This window comes from Engystomops pustulosus, chromosome 7 (assembly GCF_040894005.1).
Source record: "Engystomops pustulosus chromosome 7, aEngPut4.maternal, whole genome shotgun sequence".
Taxonomy (NCBI): domain Eukaryota; kingdom Metazoa; phylum Chordata; class Amphibia; order Anura; family Leptodactylidae; genus Engystomops; species Engystomops pustulosus.
Window position 1 is genome coordinate 43,450,737 of NC_092417.1, and position 14,998 is coordinate 43,465,734.

At 39.7% G+C, this 14,998-nt stretch overlaps 1 protein-coding gene across 2 annotated transcripts in view; it reads right to left on the reverse strand.

Moving 5' to 3' along the window:
- Positions 1-7,105: 7,105 nt before the first annotated feature.
- TTBK2 (tau tubulin kinase 2) overlaps positions 7,106-14,998 on the reverse strand; it is an 85,212-nt gene continuing 77,319 nt past the window's right edge. Inside the window, exons 12-16 of one of the 2 annotated variants that reach the window (XM_072115648.1) lie at positions 13,736-13,947; positions 12,940-13,495; positions 11,965-12,213; positions 9,367-10,538; positions 7,106-8,818 (exon numbers count right to left, since the gene is read on the reverse strand). In XM_072115648.1, coding sequence (XP_071971749.1) covers positions 8,335-8,818; positions 9,367-10,538; positions 11,965-12,213; positions 12,940-13,495; positions 13,736-13,947 — 2,673 coding nt within the window. In that variant the 3' untranslated portion in view covers positions 7,106-8,334. The remainder of the gene's footprint in view (positions 8,819-9,366; positions 10,539-11,964; positions 12,214-12,939; positions 13,496-13,735; positions 13,948-14,998) is intronic. The other variant, XM_072115649.1, reaches the window with a different exon arrangement.

Below are 14,998 nucleotides of genomic sequence, written 5' to 3' on the forward strand. Positions count from 1 at the left end.
CCAAAGTGATGGGAAAACATTAGTGTTTTATTTTTTATCTCTTTTCTTAAAGTTTACTGGTAGGTTTTATGAGAATTTTGTAATGCTGGAAATACCCTTTAAATACTCCACAGTCTTGCTATTTGATAACTCCTGTTTGTAGAGAAAGAAATGGACAGATGGATGACTTCAATCAAATGATATAATTAATATTGTGTTATTTCCCAACAAAACCTTTGAGGAAGATGGAGCTTCCTCTTAAGAGAGCCCATTCTAAGAAATGTTTTGCATTAATTTGCATAAATAAAAATAAAAGTTGTGCTTTCAAATCCCTCAGCATTCTTCTATCAATTGTCCCCTGCACACATTGAGCAGTAGTAAAATAGGTAAAGACTAGACAGGAGCCATGGAGGGGTTGATGTGGGTGAGCTGGGATTTGAAAGGCAAAAAACAACTTTAGATTCTCATTAAAAGACATCTACCACCAGGATGAGGGACTGTATGCAAATGAGCCCGAGGGGCTTCTTACTATAGAGCCCCTCTGGCTCATTTGCATACAATCCCTCATCCTGGTCGTAGATGCTGAAACTATAATGAACCCATAAAATATTTTTATGAAGCTGGAGACATGGCGTACATAATTTATTTGTAAACAAAACATTATAAGCGAACGTCAATTGCTGCATAAAAACATACATTTACAAATGAACAAAATAAATACAATATAGCAGCCATTACATGAATGTTATCAGTCACAGTTGTAATTAAAAAAAAAACATAACAAAGGAAAACAAAAGTGCATATTCAACTTTTCCATCACTAGGTGACCTAACCCTAACCACAGAAAAGTTTTAAGAGTTACGTACCTGAAAAACAAATTTTTTTTATAAATGAATAATAAATAAAAAAACAAGAATATAGTTTTCTGTAGTAAAGTACCACACACTGGGCAGAATGATTATAAAGTATTTACATGGTCGTATTTGAGGTCTGTTGGTTAAGTTTTAAAAAGAAAAAAAAAATAAGATTGGATTTTCATTTTCTTACTGTAATTGGTTCCAGTTTAAAAAAAAAAAAAAAAAATTTGGAAGGGAATACTGACCTCAGATACGGCCTTCAACACAGCACTGAGAGCTATTACAGGTGACAATGGAAAGTTTGTCAATCACAGACCCGCTGAGACTGGACTTCAAGTACCGACTGTCAGGGTCAGGACTACATGCATCATAGCGGTATATAAAGCAAACGCCCCTCTTTTCCATTACACAGCAGCCCTGAATTGTAATCATGTTCTGCAGGAAAGAAGGGATTCCTTGTATCATATTATGATGCATGGAGTCCCGCCCCCAGCACTGCAGCCAGTCTGTAAAATCCGGCCACTGCCAGTCTATAATTCACTGACCGACCACAGTTGTCTGAAAGAGCCTTAAGGTTACAGCTACATGGCAACTTTTGGTTTTTACATGAACGTTTCCCTTACACATATGCAAATCTGGTTCTGTCACCATTATGCAACCTCAATGTATTCTAATTGGTGAACAGTCACACATCAAATCCAATGAAGTCCAATGGACTCTCCTCAGCAAAACTGAACTGACATCCTAGGTTCAGCGGATCCAGGTTCAGGTCAATAAATCCAATAAACCCATGGCCCAGGTTTGCCTAAACTTTACCATGTACAATAGCTGCAAGTAACTAAGGTACTTTAAGCAAGGCTTAAAGGACATCTACCACCAGGATGAAGATTTGTAAACCAAGTACACTTACATCCTGGTGTGTCCATTTTCTGGCAGGATCAACACTTTTTGAAGCTTCTTATAACCTTGTTTTTAAGAAATAAAAGGTTTTCATAATTATGCAAATAAGCCAGAGGAGCTCAAAGCTCCATTGAAATCTATTGAAATCTATTGAGCCGGAGACCCTCAAGTTCCTTGACATATTTTTTAAAACCCATTTTTTATAACAACAATGTTCTAAGAAGCTAAAAGAAAGACAGAAAATGATAGAGGGGGCACACACACCAGTATGTCAGTGTGTTTGGTTTACAACCCTTTATCATGATGGTAGATGCCCTTTAAAGAATGCAGCCAAAGACAAGCAGAAGGGAATAATAAAATGTTTGAAAAACAGACAAAAGATAAAAAGTCATTGGGGGAAATTTATCATTACAATTTGTCTTTGTCTTGGTTGCCTGCGATCAATTTCATTTTTGTTTTATCTGTATTCATCAAGTGAGGTTATGTATGTTGTTGTATTTGTTTCTTTTTTTGGTCTTATAATATTTTTTTTTTATTTGCATTTGTTGCAAAATGTTTTTATTTTGGTGCACATTTCCCTCTTAGGAGAAATTGGTCTTGAAATTGGATATTGTTTTTTCTCCTACTTCTACACCAGTGGGTGACTAAAGTAATTTTGCACAAAAACATGCACTTAAATGAAAATTTGTCCCAAATCGCAAATCATGAAGTTAGTTCAGTACTGTATTGTGAATATCAGTCTAAGAAATAATTCAGTGATGGTAAACCTTTTAGACAGAGTGCCCAAACTACAACCAAAGACCACGTATTTTTCGCAAAGTGCCAATGCGACAATTTAAGCAGTAACTTATTACTCCCTGCACTGTCACAGGATTAAATTGTATAGGCACCTGAGGACACCAATGCAGTAGAAAGAAGGAGAAGAAGTCTGGATTATCATTGTAGCTTCCTTCTAGGGTCCTGGGCTGCCTGGGACTGCAAGAGGCCTTGAGTCCTGTTTGGCAAACTCTACCCTGGGGTGATGGCATGGGTGCCCATATAGAGGACTCTGAGTGCCACCTCTGGCACCCATGCCATAGGTTCGCCACCACTGCAATAATGAATTCGGCGCATGCCGGGTCTATTTTAAAGTGACTTTGCACAGTCCCATTTGGCGCAATGGAAAGTCGCAAAACAGCATTTGTAAATGATAAATTCCCCCAATTATATTTATGGAAAAAGTGATATGAAATATGTAATATAATTTGAAAATAATATTTTTTGTTCCCTTTTTTTAAATTATTATTTTAGAGCTGGCAAAACTGCATCTCACATTGTTTTAAAGAAATGTTTTGCAAAGCGGAAAAAGAAAGAAAAATACTAAACATTTTCACTGTTCTTCTTCACAAACACGTATCTGATCATAGTACTGTACTACACATCTCAGCCAGAATTTCACATTTTATTTCTTTCAAGAGTAACAGCTATGGAATTATAGACAAACAGTGAGGGTTCGGAAATCACAGCCGCAGTCTTCATCTCACTGCATATAAATTTCTGATCTTAAAGCAGATATGTCATCTTAATATTCTGCCGCAAGTTTGTATTAAAGTTGAACGAATATATTTGTTGGTTCATAAATTCAGCAAGAATCTCCCAATTTTTCAGGCACCGAATCTGAATATTAAACTGGAACACTGGAATTTAAAAACAGGAGCTATTTCAGTCATCCCAGAGCTCAGGGAGGGGGGCAAGTGAAAAAAAATTACGAAGTCAGATAGGATTTATCTTTTCTGAAAAATTTGTGTTACACAGGCCAAGAAGAGTTAAATACGAATTTCCAGGGCTATTGGAGCAACAATTGGACCTGAATCGTAACGCTTGAAAAATTTGGTGGAGCTTCAGCAAAGCAAATTTTGTAATATTCGCTCATCTCTAGTCTGTACTACTAGTAGCCACACAATATTAAAAATGCTGTGCTATTTGTCTAGTGGCTAATATTATATATTATATTATTATATCAGGAGGGCATCTTCTCCTTGAGATATGATCCACAGGCTAACACATTGCTCATCTTCCGAAGAGAAGGGCAAAACACCTTTAGCCATCTGCTCAGAAATTCAACTGGGCTCAACCGAACTATTGGCTATAGCTCTACTGGTATCCAAATGGCATAAAAGTTGTCCGTCCTTCTAACTAGTAGTAGTACAAACCTGCAACTAGAATATGTTGTCCTTACATAAGACAACTTGTTAAGTTGATATATCTGCTTATTATATAAAATGTTAATAGTGTTTTTTTTTTTTTTTTTGTAATAATAAAAGACTATACAATTATTTGTGATATTTGCAGCAAATACATTTGCAGACACCAGTTAGGACATATAGGATATAGTCTTTAACTGGCAATTTGTTTTTGACCAGGTTAAAGTTATTTTCATCATCGCAATCCCTCTTTAGAGTAGGTTATTTTAAAGCAGATGTCCAGTTCTGGTCTAAAAAAAAAAGTTCTATACATGATGAGAGTCATCAACGACATAACATATATATTACATATTGGCTGCTTTTTTATAGGAGCTCAATTACCGGTACATAATCTAATGGGAGGTAGTCAGAGATCCACCCCAGGTCTCAATCTATCAATCTGATATCTTCTGTTTCCCCTGTACTTATTATTGCAACTTTACTTGGATGTATTTCTAAGGAAACTTTTTTCTATTTGGTTGTGTCAGGGAGAAAAGGAAAGCAATGGCCCAGATTTATTATTCAAACTGCGCCGGTGTAGTTTGCGCATAAATACATGTCCAAACTGCGCCTGAGTGCAGTGTGTCGGTCTTCATTAATCCGGTGCACTTTGCATACTAGTTCAGCCGGCCTCGCTATTAATAAATCTGGGCCAATATCTCTCTCCATTTGGTGTGCCAACCAATCTGTTAAAAATGTCAAGCTCTTGACCTTAAAAGAGAACCTATCAGGATGATTTGGGACACTAAACCACACACAGGTCCTTATGAACCTGTGGTTTAGTTTCCAAAATTGCCCCTTAGCAAGTCCATCTGTGCCCGCTATATTTATAAAAAAAAAAAAAAAAAACTTTACTGTACTTACTAGGAGATGGGATTGATGAGGCTTATCACACCCATCACTGGTGCAGTAATGCAATGAAGCCGCAGCAGTACACCCGGCTTCATTTCACAAGTGCTGTACCCACGGCGCATGCGCAGTGAAGCCAGGGCCTGTGCAACAAGGAACGAGGCAAGTAAAAATGTTGCTAAACGGACTTCCTAAATGACAATTTGGTACACTAAACCATCAATCTATAAGGACATGTGGATGGTTAAGTGTCCTAAATCCCCCTGGCATGTACAGGGATTGTCTTCACAGCATCTAACACCTGTATCTCAAATACCGTTGTCAGAATACCTGCTACCCTGCAGCAGACTTTCTAGAACTGCCTGCTTATATCTTCTAAGCTTCAATTTTGCTGTTCAGCTGGGATAACTTGATGGGCCCAATCGGGTTGTCTACTGGTTGACCTTTAGGATCGTTATGGTGTCACACACTAGGAACACCAGGGTCCAACAGTGGGTGGGGCTAGGGGCACCTGAACCACTAACTGTCCTAAGAGGGGTGGTCCTCCATCTAAAAGAAGTGGCTTTGCACATGCATTACTTGCAGCACCAATCTAAAAGAGGACTACCCAATACATGGCTGTTGGTGCTCCTCCATCTAAATGATGCTGAATGTTACGCATGTGTAAAACTACTCTTCACTTTCTATGGGATAGCTGTAAATACTATACTTGCTGCCTCTGTAAGTCACATATAGTCTGATCAGGTGTGAAAGAGACCCTTATGATGATCCCAGAAGTTGGACAACAACCATCCATTATCCAATAGATAATATTGATGCTGGTCTATGGAGACATCCGCAGCACGACTGGACACTGACGTTAATATAAGGCACCTCTAAATTGGGAGCTGTGGAAAATAAATTTAAGCTGGGCAATCTGCTGTGAGAAGCACTCATACTTCTTCATGTAACATCCCTTAAGAATACTGTTAAGAGTTTATAGTACTCAAAAACCATTTAAATAATTTATAAATACAATTGAATAAAAAACACAAAAAAATTACAAAAAGAAAAACATAGACAAAAAGAAAATCATTGCCAACCCTTGGATTTTGCAGTGGAGTTGCTGTAACAGTTTAGGAAGAAATATTAGGTTAAAAAAAACGTTGCCATGCTGGGAAAGTATTCGCTCATACATTGAGACAAAAAGGATGATTTTTTTTTCAGGCACACAAAAGTAAAAAGGAGGTGCTATTGTCTCCAGAGTGAGTATGAGATATGTCTTTACTGTACCGTATATATATTTTTTTACATATATATTTATAAATATTTATATAGAATATAATTTAGTAATAGGACATGCAGTTATAGTGACAGAACCTACTGTACAATATAATACAAAGATACGGGATGAGGGAGAAGGTTGCAGCTTATTCAGGATAGGACGGTTATAAAAACCCCTGCACTTATGTCACATACATTAACCCCCACCCCTTACCCCCCGCTTCCCCTGCAGTGCTATAGACAACAGCAATGTTCCTCCAGCACAGCAGAGGTTAAAAGCTCATGGCTACAATAGGATAAACACACAAAAGTAAAAGGAGTTCTTTAAGAAAATAAAAAATTTCCCTCGTTTATATCCTAAATAAGCCATTTGTGTAGCAAAAAGCCACCAGTTATTGTGATGCAAGGAGCAGACAACAGTTTCAATGATATTTCTAGGTCTAGGTCTAAGCATCATGCAATAAGCTGCATACACAAAATTGCCTGTGAGTATATAGGCAGATTCATACATACATTCAATGTATGTGCCCCTGCAGAATATCATTAAGTAACGCCAACGTCTCTCACCATGGTCCCGAGCCGGCTCAGGTTTTTGGGTAACCACTTCAGATTCCCGTACCACCTGCATGCATAGCCATTACTAAGCTTCTTATAATCGGAGATCACCTAAGAACCCTACCAATTTATTCATGAGCCTAAAGGGGTGAGAAGAAGTATTTTATCCGATTACATTGCCGTGAAATAAAAATTCTGGAACCATGATCACTGCATGAACAAAAGTTCTCTATGGGTTAGTCGCTACCTTTATCAAAAGTTAATGCCAGAAATGTCAATTCAATGGGGAGTTTTGCGCAACCAGAAGAAATAAATGTTTATATAAAACCAATTTTGTATTAACTTTTCCTTTCAAAGGTGCTCGATCCATGATGCAATATTTTATGACATCCGATCCAGCATTTATTAGGTCCAATTGAAGATGGGTAAAAGATTATGTTCACATCTCCCGTTGGGGCTGTGTTACCCCCCCCCCCCCCGCCCCCCCCACAACCACAGGGTTTCTCAAAAATCTTAAAGTAGCGCAATTTCATCTGCTATGGCAACAGACACATAAAAAAAGAACCATGATTGCCATTATAGGCAAGGGATTCATTTGTATCCATCATATAACAGATACTAGCTTTTGGTTTTTCTGCTTCTAGAACAAAACATATAACAAAAACCCAAGAGAACCTCTGGTACCTTGGTAATAGGCAACCAGCCAATGCTCTGGTATTGTTATATGGAGGGAAAGCTTACTTATTAAAAGGGCATAAAGGGTAGCTAAACTTATGAAGTATTTTTTTATTTCAGAAATAAAAGAAAAAATTGGTCTATGTTTTTTTTTCTCCTTTCTTCTCCTGCACTGAGCAGTGAAGATAATATTTGACAGGATAATTATCCAGTTTCTGAAAAGTGTTATTAAAAATGTTACCAGCTTTAGAGAGGTTTTTTATGTATTTTGATTCTTTCACAGAACTTTTTCCTGATTGATCTGCAGTACCATATAATGGAGAAATGCTCTCTTCGCAATAGCTTTATGGATACCAGAAGCCCTCACAGTTCTCAATGGCTTCAAGGTCAGTAAAAGTTGCAGCATCTTTGAAGATTAAAATATTGCTACATACTGATCTACGGTATTGTTGTCATCAAAATCCATGCAACTTGATGGAAACCCCCTTAAAACATTCACAAATAGAGAATGATGCATTATTACGTAAAACCATATTCATGAAGGAAAATATATGATAATGTGACTAAACCGAGATAGTTGAAGTCCCTGACAATACCAGGTTATCCATTTTGTTTTTGCAGCATATCATCTAATTTACATATCTGGTTGCTTAAGGCATTTTTAACCTTTTTGCACATATCATGATGCCAAATTTCAGAAGGTTCTATTTCAACTTCTCCATTATCCCATTTATCATCGTCTCATGTGAACATCAATAGAAGACCAGACCAACAACACAATGGGTGGCAGCTCCACTTACCTCCACAACCCACCCTCTTATTCAATTGTTTCCCACCCATAGACCAAAACTGGAATGAATTTTTTTAGACATTCCTCCCATCACGAAGACATAACTTAAATGTTTTCAAGTCATTTTAGGAACATAAAAACCAACACTGATTTGGATTTTCTTTTAAAATACACAGTGACACATACGACATGCATTTCCAGAGGATGGGTTAGTCACCGCTGCGAAGGTGGCAAAGCCTGGTTACTATCTGCTCAGTTTACTGGATACTTTGACCTCTCGGACAGAAGGTTTTCCACGGCTGGTTTTACTCCCCGTCGAATGGTGAGTGCCACCTGGTCCCTTGGATAAGTTCTTACTTTGTTTGCTGCAGCAATGATCCTGTTGACAGGAACGTCTTGAAGAAGAAGAGCCAGAGAGGGTGGGAGGGGATTTGCTACGGCCTACGTATGGAGACGAGTTTTTGGGGTCATGATGATGAGGCCTTCCTGGTCTTGAGGATGAAGAGCTATTGGTACGTGGTAAAGATGAACTGCGTGGGGAAGCACTTGGGCTTCGTCGGGGAACCACAGGACTCTTGGGTGGCGTTTTGGGGCTGTGGGGGGAACCTGGGCTTTTGGACTGGGAAGAACTGCGTTGCTTTTGAGATCCCTTCTGAATAATCTTAGCAAGCCGGGAGAGAAGGTCTGAATCAGAGTTCCCACTTCCCAAAACCTTGTACCTGCGTATACTACAGAAAAGAAGACAAAACAATGAAAAATGAGTACAATTTTGTATTCACAAGAGTCTAGGTAACAATATTACTAAAATATCTTATTATCAATACAAAAAATAGTCTATATAGAGGCAGTCACATCATAGGAATACTAAAACCTAACCCAGTACTATCTTCCTTAATCCCATCCTTCACTTCAATCCTACTTTGTCTCATATTACATCATCTGAATGTTCCACAGGAGCTTGTTACTTATTCAGAAATCAAAGAGTAGGTGTGGGATCATATTCCATTATCTTGAATTGTTGATTTCTAGATTTAATGCTTCTTTAGTGCCATCATTTTCTAACTTACTGCTTTAACTATTAAGACCAATTTGATAGAGCCACATTTGCATCATGAAAATACTGTATGAGGAATTGATATAGTGCCGCATTCAGTCAACATGTCATATAGTTATATACATTCATGATGATCCTTTAGTTCTCTACCTTTTGTTGAGTAGTTTTATTACAGTGAATAAAAAATAAAAAAGATAAATGTATAACTGCGGCTTCTCTTACCGTGACTCCACTCCAGGCCGTGTGGGTGGCTTTCCAGGGGGTGGCCTTGGAAGGAAAGGAGTGGAAGGAGCACTGCTAATTTGATCATTACTTGTCCAAGACACAGGACGAGGGATCTTACTTCTCCTCGACTGAGGGCTGTGAGATGTTGCAGTTCCATCATCGGACTGACGGACATTGGAATCAGAGACTGTTCTGGGAATGAAGAAGACATCTTCCTCGGATAAACGTACAGCAGGCGGTGAAGTCTTTTCCTCTACAGACTTGTCAGAGGCACTTGAAAAGTCACCGAAAAATGATTTAATTTGTCGTTTTTCCATTAAGAGCCTGGCAAGATCTGTCTGATGAGCTTTTTTCAGCAGAAGCTTCTCCTTTGCAGATATTGGAGAGGACGACTCTGATGCAGAATCAACCTCCTGGGCCAATACAGGAATCCTACTATGTCTAGTTGACTTTGAGTGATCCTTTTTGGACTGCTGAGAGCTATCGCTTAAGTCGAACTGCTGTCCGTTTTTAAGATTTCTTTGATCCTTATCGCTAACCTGGTCAAGCATGATAGACAAGCTGGACTCAGGACAGCCATTTGCAGATACTATATTTTTATCCTGGTGATAACCATTTAGCTGAACCTGTTCAAGGGTCGTTGTTGTAGGCACTGCCACGTCAACACTTTGTGGACTTGCATCCAACTTTATTTCTTGAAGATCTAATTGTTCATTTGGCACAGAGTGCAAAGACCTGGTCTTGGTGGATTCATAAATATCGGTTTTCATACCATCAGGGGTTTTACCCTGTCCTGGAGATAGCCTAGGATGTTGAAAACTCTTGTTTTGTTCAGCCTTCCCATCTACTGGAGAGCCTGAATGAGAGTGTACTGGGGTCGCTATGCTTTTCTTCTCATTTGGTATTAGGTCATAACCATTAACCAAGTCTTTATTGCCTGAGTCTATGTCTTTACCCTGACTAGGTTTCTCCAGATCTAATGCTAGATTTCCTTTGCTAGTAACTGTAACAATAACATCTTCTGTTGTACCATGTCCTGTTGGATTGTCTTGTGGAGATAACATTTCCATGACATTGCAATCCCGATCTCGTTTCTCTAAGGCTGGTCCACAAGGGAAACTTTCTGAAGCAGATTGTGTGGATGTAACTGAAGGTCGAGGAATGGTCATCTAGATATACAGAATAGTAAAATAAGAATCAATGAGACTTCTAAAAATGTTTGTTTTTAGGTTTTTATGTATTTTCCTTTGCTCTTATACGTCTTAACAGATAAAATGGATTGTGTGTATACAGAGATATGTGATCTTAAAATAATGCAGATTTTATAAAGAGTAGAAAAACCAGTTAGTAAAACATTCTGGATTTTTTTTTCTATTTTTTCTTTAATTCTCCTTTCAGATGCCATTTGTTTAAAAACTTGTAATAATAGACCACCTGTATAAAAAGGTATAGGAATTTTTTCCCAACACCACTCAAGTTCAGTGCTGATGTCTGGATGAGTGCTGGATGTCAGTATCTGTAAATGTATGGGTTTGGTTAGAACCCCCCCCACTATAAATCCCCCAGTAAGTGGTTCACTAATGTTACTACTGCCCCAAACATAAATACTAATTTTATGTAAAATTATGTAATATAACCATTAAAAAAAAAAAAAACAACATACTAAAAAGCTGCAAACGTCTCGTATTAGAATAATGCCACAGGCATGGAATGAGTAGGGGCTTATTTTTTAAGACCCTGTGTGCACTGTCTATACAAAACATATGTGTAAAGGCTTATTCACAAAATATAAAGGACATTAAGTAGTACATTGCTGCCTTTCACATGTATCACATTAAAATATAGCCATGCAATCTGGAAAATACAGTGGTGACCCTCTCCTGTGGAGGTCGCTCTGTAAAGTACCGTTTCTGTGAAGGTCCACGTTGAGGCCACTGATTGGTCTAGTGGTGACCTGCCTGCAGACAGAAACAGACACTACAGGGTTGGGAGAGATGTGGTGAAGGTTATGGGAGGATAGGCAAGGGAACGAGTTAGCAAATACTCTCGTTATTCACTTAAACATATTGCTACATTCGAGAAGCAGTGTGCTGGAGTCGGACAACTCCTCTAAGGTCAATTCATAATAAGGTCTGATCTTTGTCATGTATCTAAACACTGCCGCGGGAAAACTTCACTGCCAGCCAAAACTTTTACTCTCCCTCTCTCTCATATTTTATATATATATATAATTTCTGGGTATCAAAGGAGTCAGAGGAGAGGGAGTTCAGCAGTCATGGTAGCTTCTACATAGACTGCAAGCCCTCGTGGACAGGATCCTCCTTCCACTTGTGCCAGTTCACACTAATTTTGTATCTATTTTACTTATTCGCACTCTTCCTTGTGTAATGGATGTAAACCCAATGTGATCAAATGTAAAGCACAGCGGATTAAATGGTGCTGTATGAATGAATAATAATGTGGAAAACCTATAATAAACGTCTATTTGTTGTTTCTTGGTGTCTTTTTTGATTAATAACAGATACCACAGTAGAGGATACAAAAACTTAGACATGGACACTTAACAGTGACTTTTGGACATATCCATTTATTCACCTGGGATTTTGATATTCGAATTACACTGGGGTACTTGGTGGCACCATGGGGGGTGGCAGGTAGCTTCCTGCGGCTGGCTGAGCGAGAAGAAGAAGAGCAACTCTCAGCCGAATGACTCTTGGGGATGCCAATCTCTTTCTTGTGTGGCGACTCTGAACGGCTCGATTGGGGTGTATTGGGGCTTGGAAAGCGCATGGGATTGCTAGCAGGTCTTGAGGTAGAGGATAACAGGATGTGAGAAGCACCAAGCTGTGAATATGATGTGAGGGGGAAAAACAAAATGAAAAAATAAAAAAAACAATGTATGCAAAAGCCAGTAGTCACCATAGCAGGTGTGGAGCAGGTGCAGCAAGCAAAAAAAAAAAATTACACCAGGTATTATTGAGTCCAAAAAGATCACCACCCCCCCTTCTATGAGGTGCAGGTTGAAGCAAAAATAAGGCTTACAATATTCTCCATGCAGGTTATAACACAAGTGAAGCTCTTCAATCTATTCTGGAATGAGACCCTCAAAAAAGAAAATCTAACCTTGCCCTCGACCAAGTAGAGTTAGGAATTGCTGGGTCAGTATAGGGGATGGCACTATAGCTGGTCCACAATGCACCAAGGTGACTAATGAGTGAATAATGACATCGAATGTCATTCTACAAGCTTGGCCATCAGTTTACTTCTAGTGCATGATGCCCATGCCAGAGTACCATACTGAAATGGGTTTCAAGCTTTAAGATGAGCAGAACATGAGCAGAAGCAGAGTTTAAGGAGTTTTCCCCTTGCTGACATTTTTTACTTATTAACAACAAAAGTGATTGGGATAAGTGTCAGTGTTTGGAAAATGTCTACAAGCAAAAGCAGCAAGGTCAGAAAAGAAGCACAATAAGAATAGAGTTTCAAAATGCAGTTATATTTGTGACTAAATCAATAATAATTATTTAGCACTTGCTTGATCAGCATTTATTCATAGCATAGATTCCTTACCGGTGTGATTGCCCCTTCAGCTTGTGCCTCCATGGGGCTTGTGGGCGTCGCTGGAAGCAGCTGACCAGCAGCTTCTGGATCCAGTTTATCAATACAAGGGCCTGAAGAAACCATGATATCAAGTTCAATCCCTGCGTCACATTTCTTATTGTGATCTGTCCACGATCCTAGTTTTGGAGGTCCGTCTTGAGGAGATTCTTCCAGCACGTGTAGTACCTCGGGTTCCTCTTCTGATGGACTTCCTGTTACCTTCTGACCTTTTGAAGTGAAATCCTTTAAATCGCGTTCTTTATCTACAATGACCCATTCTTTAGAATCAACCTCCTGCCGGCAGGAGCTCAAATTTACCGCTACAAACCCATTGCTGACGACACCGTCCAAGTTCTCCGGGGAACTGGCTGAGCCAGGTTTAGAGCCCTCTGGCACATATTCATCATCATAGTGCCAGACGTGGTCAGTATTGGGAGGGGCCTTCCTTGGTTGAGAAGGAGATGGGGAGGACCCATCTGCAGCTGCTGCATCTTTCACATTTGGTTCCTTCTGAATCTTTTCCACACTTTAAAAGACAAAAAACAAAACTATGCCTTATCCAACAACATAAACGTAAAAAAGAGAACCACAGATGTATCTTACAGAAAGCATATGTGTTGTACACCAAGCACTTGGCTCTCTTAGAAGAACTGATCAAAGCCCAAGGGGCACAGCCCTCACATGAGTGCCTCAGTTTTTATATTTTTGTGATCACTACAACATTAATAGTTTCCTAATACAACAGTTACGCTCTGAAGTTCCTCACCAGTTCTCCAAAAACTTGTCAGCATCCGGTTTTGATTCCAGTGTCAATCTCCTCTCTAGCTCAAAGCTGTGTATAGTGCGTAACTTTCGCAGAAGAGGAACATCACGGTCCTGCTGGGTTATTTCTGAACGAACCCTCACAGGAGACCCAAGGCTTGGAGCATTATGGATGCCATTTGCATGACCATTACTATGTTCTTCTTCTGTGGCAGCCTACAAATGGAATATATAGCCATACATTACGAAAAAGGAATACTGTAAAGCAAAACATTTTAGCTTTAAAGTGTAACTAAACCGTCTTTTTTTTTTTTTTGACTTCGAAAATGAAGAAGCAGGCGATTATAGAAAATGTTCTAATATGTTTAAAGCAACTTCTATGTCCCCTTTTTTCTGCTTCTTTCTCCTGCAGTGTGCAGTGTATCAGAATGCGTTTTGAGGTTTGACCACTAAGACAGATAAGGAGGCTCACGTTTAACTCTTTCCTTAACTAGAGATCATTTCCCTTGAGGATTCAGCTCTCTGAGACAATCCAGAGGCTGTAAAGTGTTAAGTCATTAGACTAGGGCTACTTAAGGTAATTGTAAGGTTTGAATTCCCGTATATACTAGTGTATAAGCCGAATTTTTCAGCACAAAAAACGCCCCCTCGGCTTATACACGAGTCAATAAAGTCACTAAAATACTTAAAAAATAATAAACTTATATACTCACCCTCCGGTGGCCCCGATGTGCAGCACTGCTCCCCCGATGTACACGCGGCTCGTCTTCAGGCTTCCGTGCCCGTCTTCTGCTGAGCGCCTCCATGTTCTTCCCCTGGGCGGCGCCTAGTATGACGTCAGCAGTGGCGCGTCATACTAGGCGCCGGCCGCGGGAGATCAATGGCGGCGCCCAGCAGAAGAAAGAAGACGGGCACGGAAGCCTGAAGACGAGCCGCGCGGACATCAGAGGAGCAGTGCTGCACATCGGGGCCACCGGAGGGTGAGTATATAAGTTTTTTTTTTATACTGGGGGCAGGCTGTATACTACTGGGGGCAGGCTGTATACTACTGGGGGCAGGCTGTATACTACTGAGGGCAGGCTGTATACTACTGAGGGCAGGCTGTATACTACTGAGGGCAGGCTGTATACTACTGAGGGCAGGCTGTATACTACTGGGGGCAGGCTGTATACTACTGGGGGCAGGCTGTATACTACTGGGGGCAGGCTGTATACTACTGGGGGCAGGCTGTATACTACTGGGGGCAGGCTGTATACTACTGAGGGCA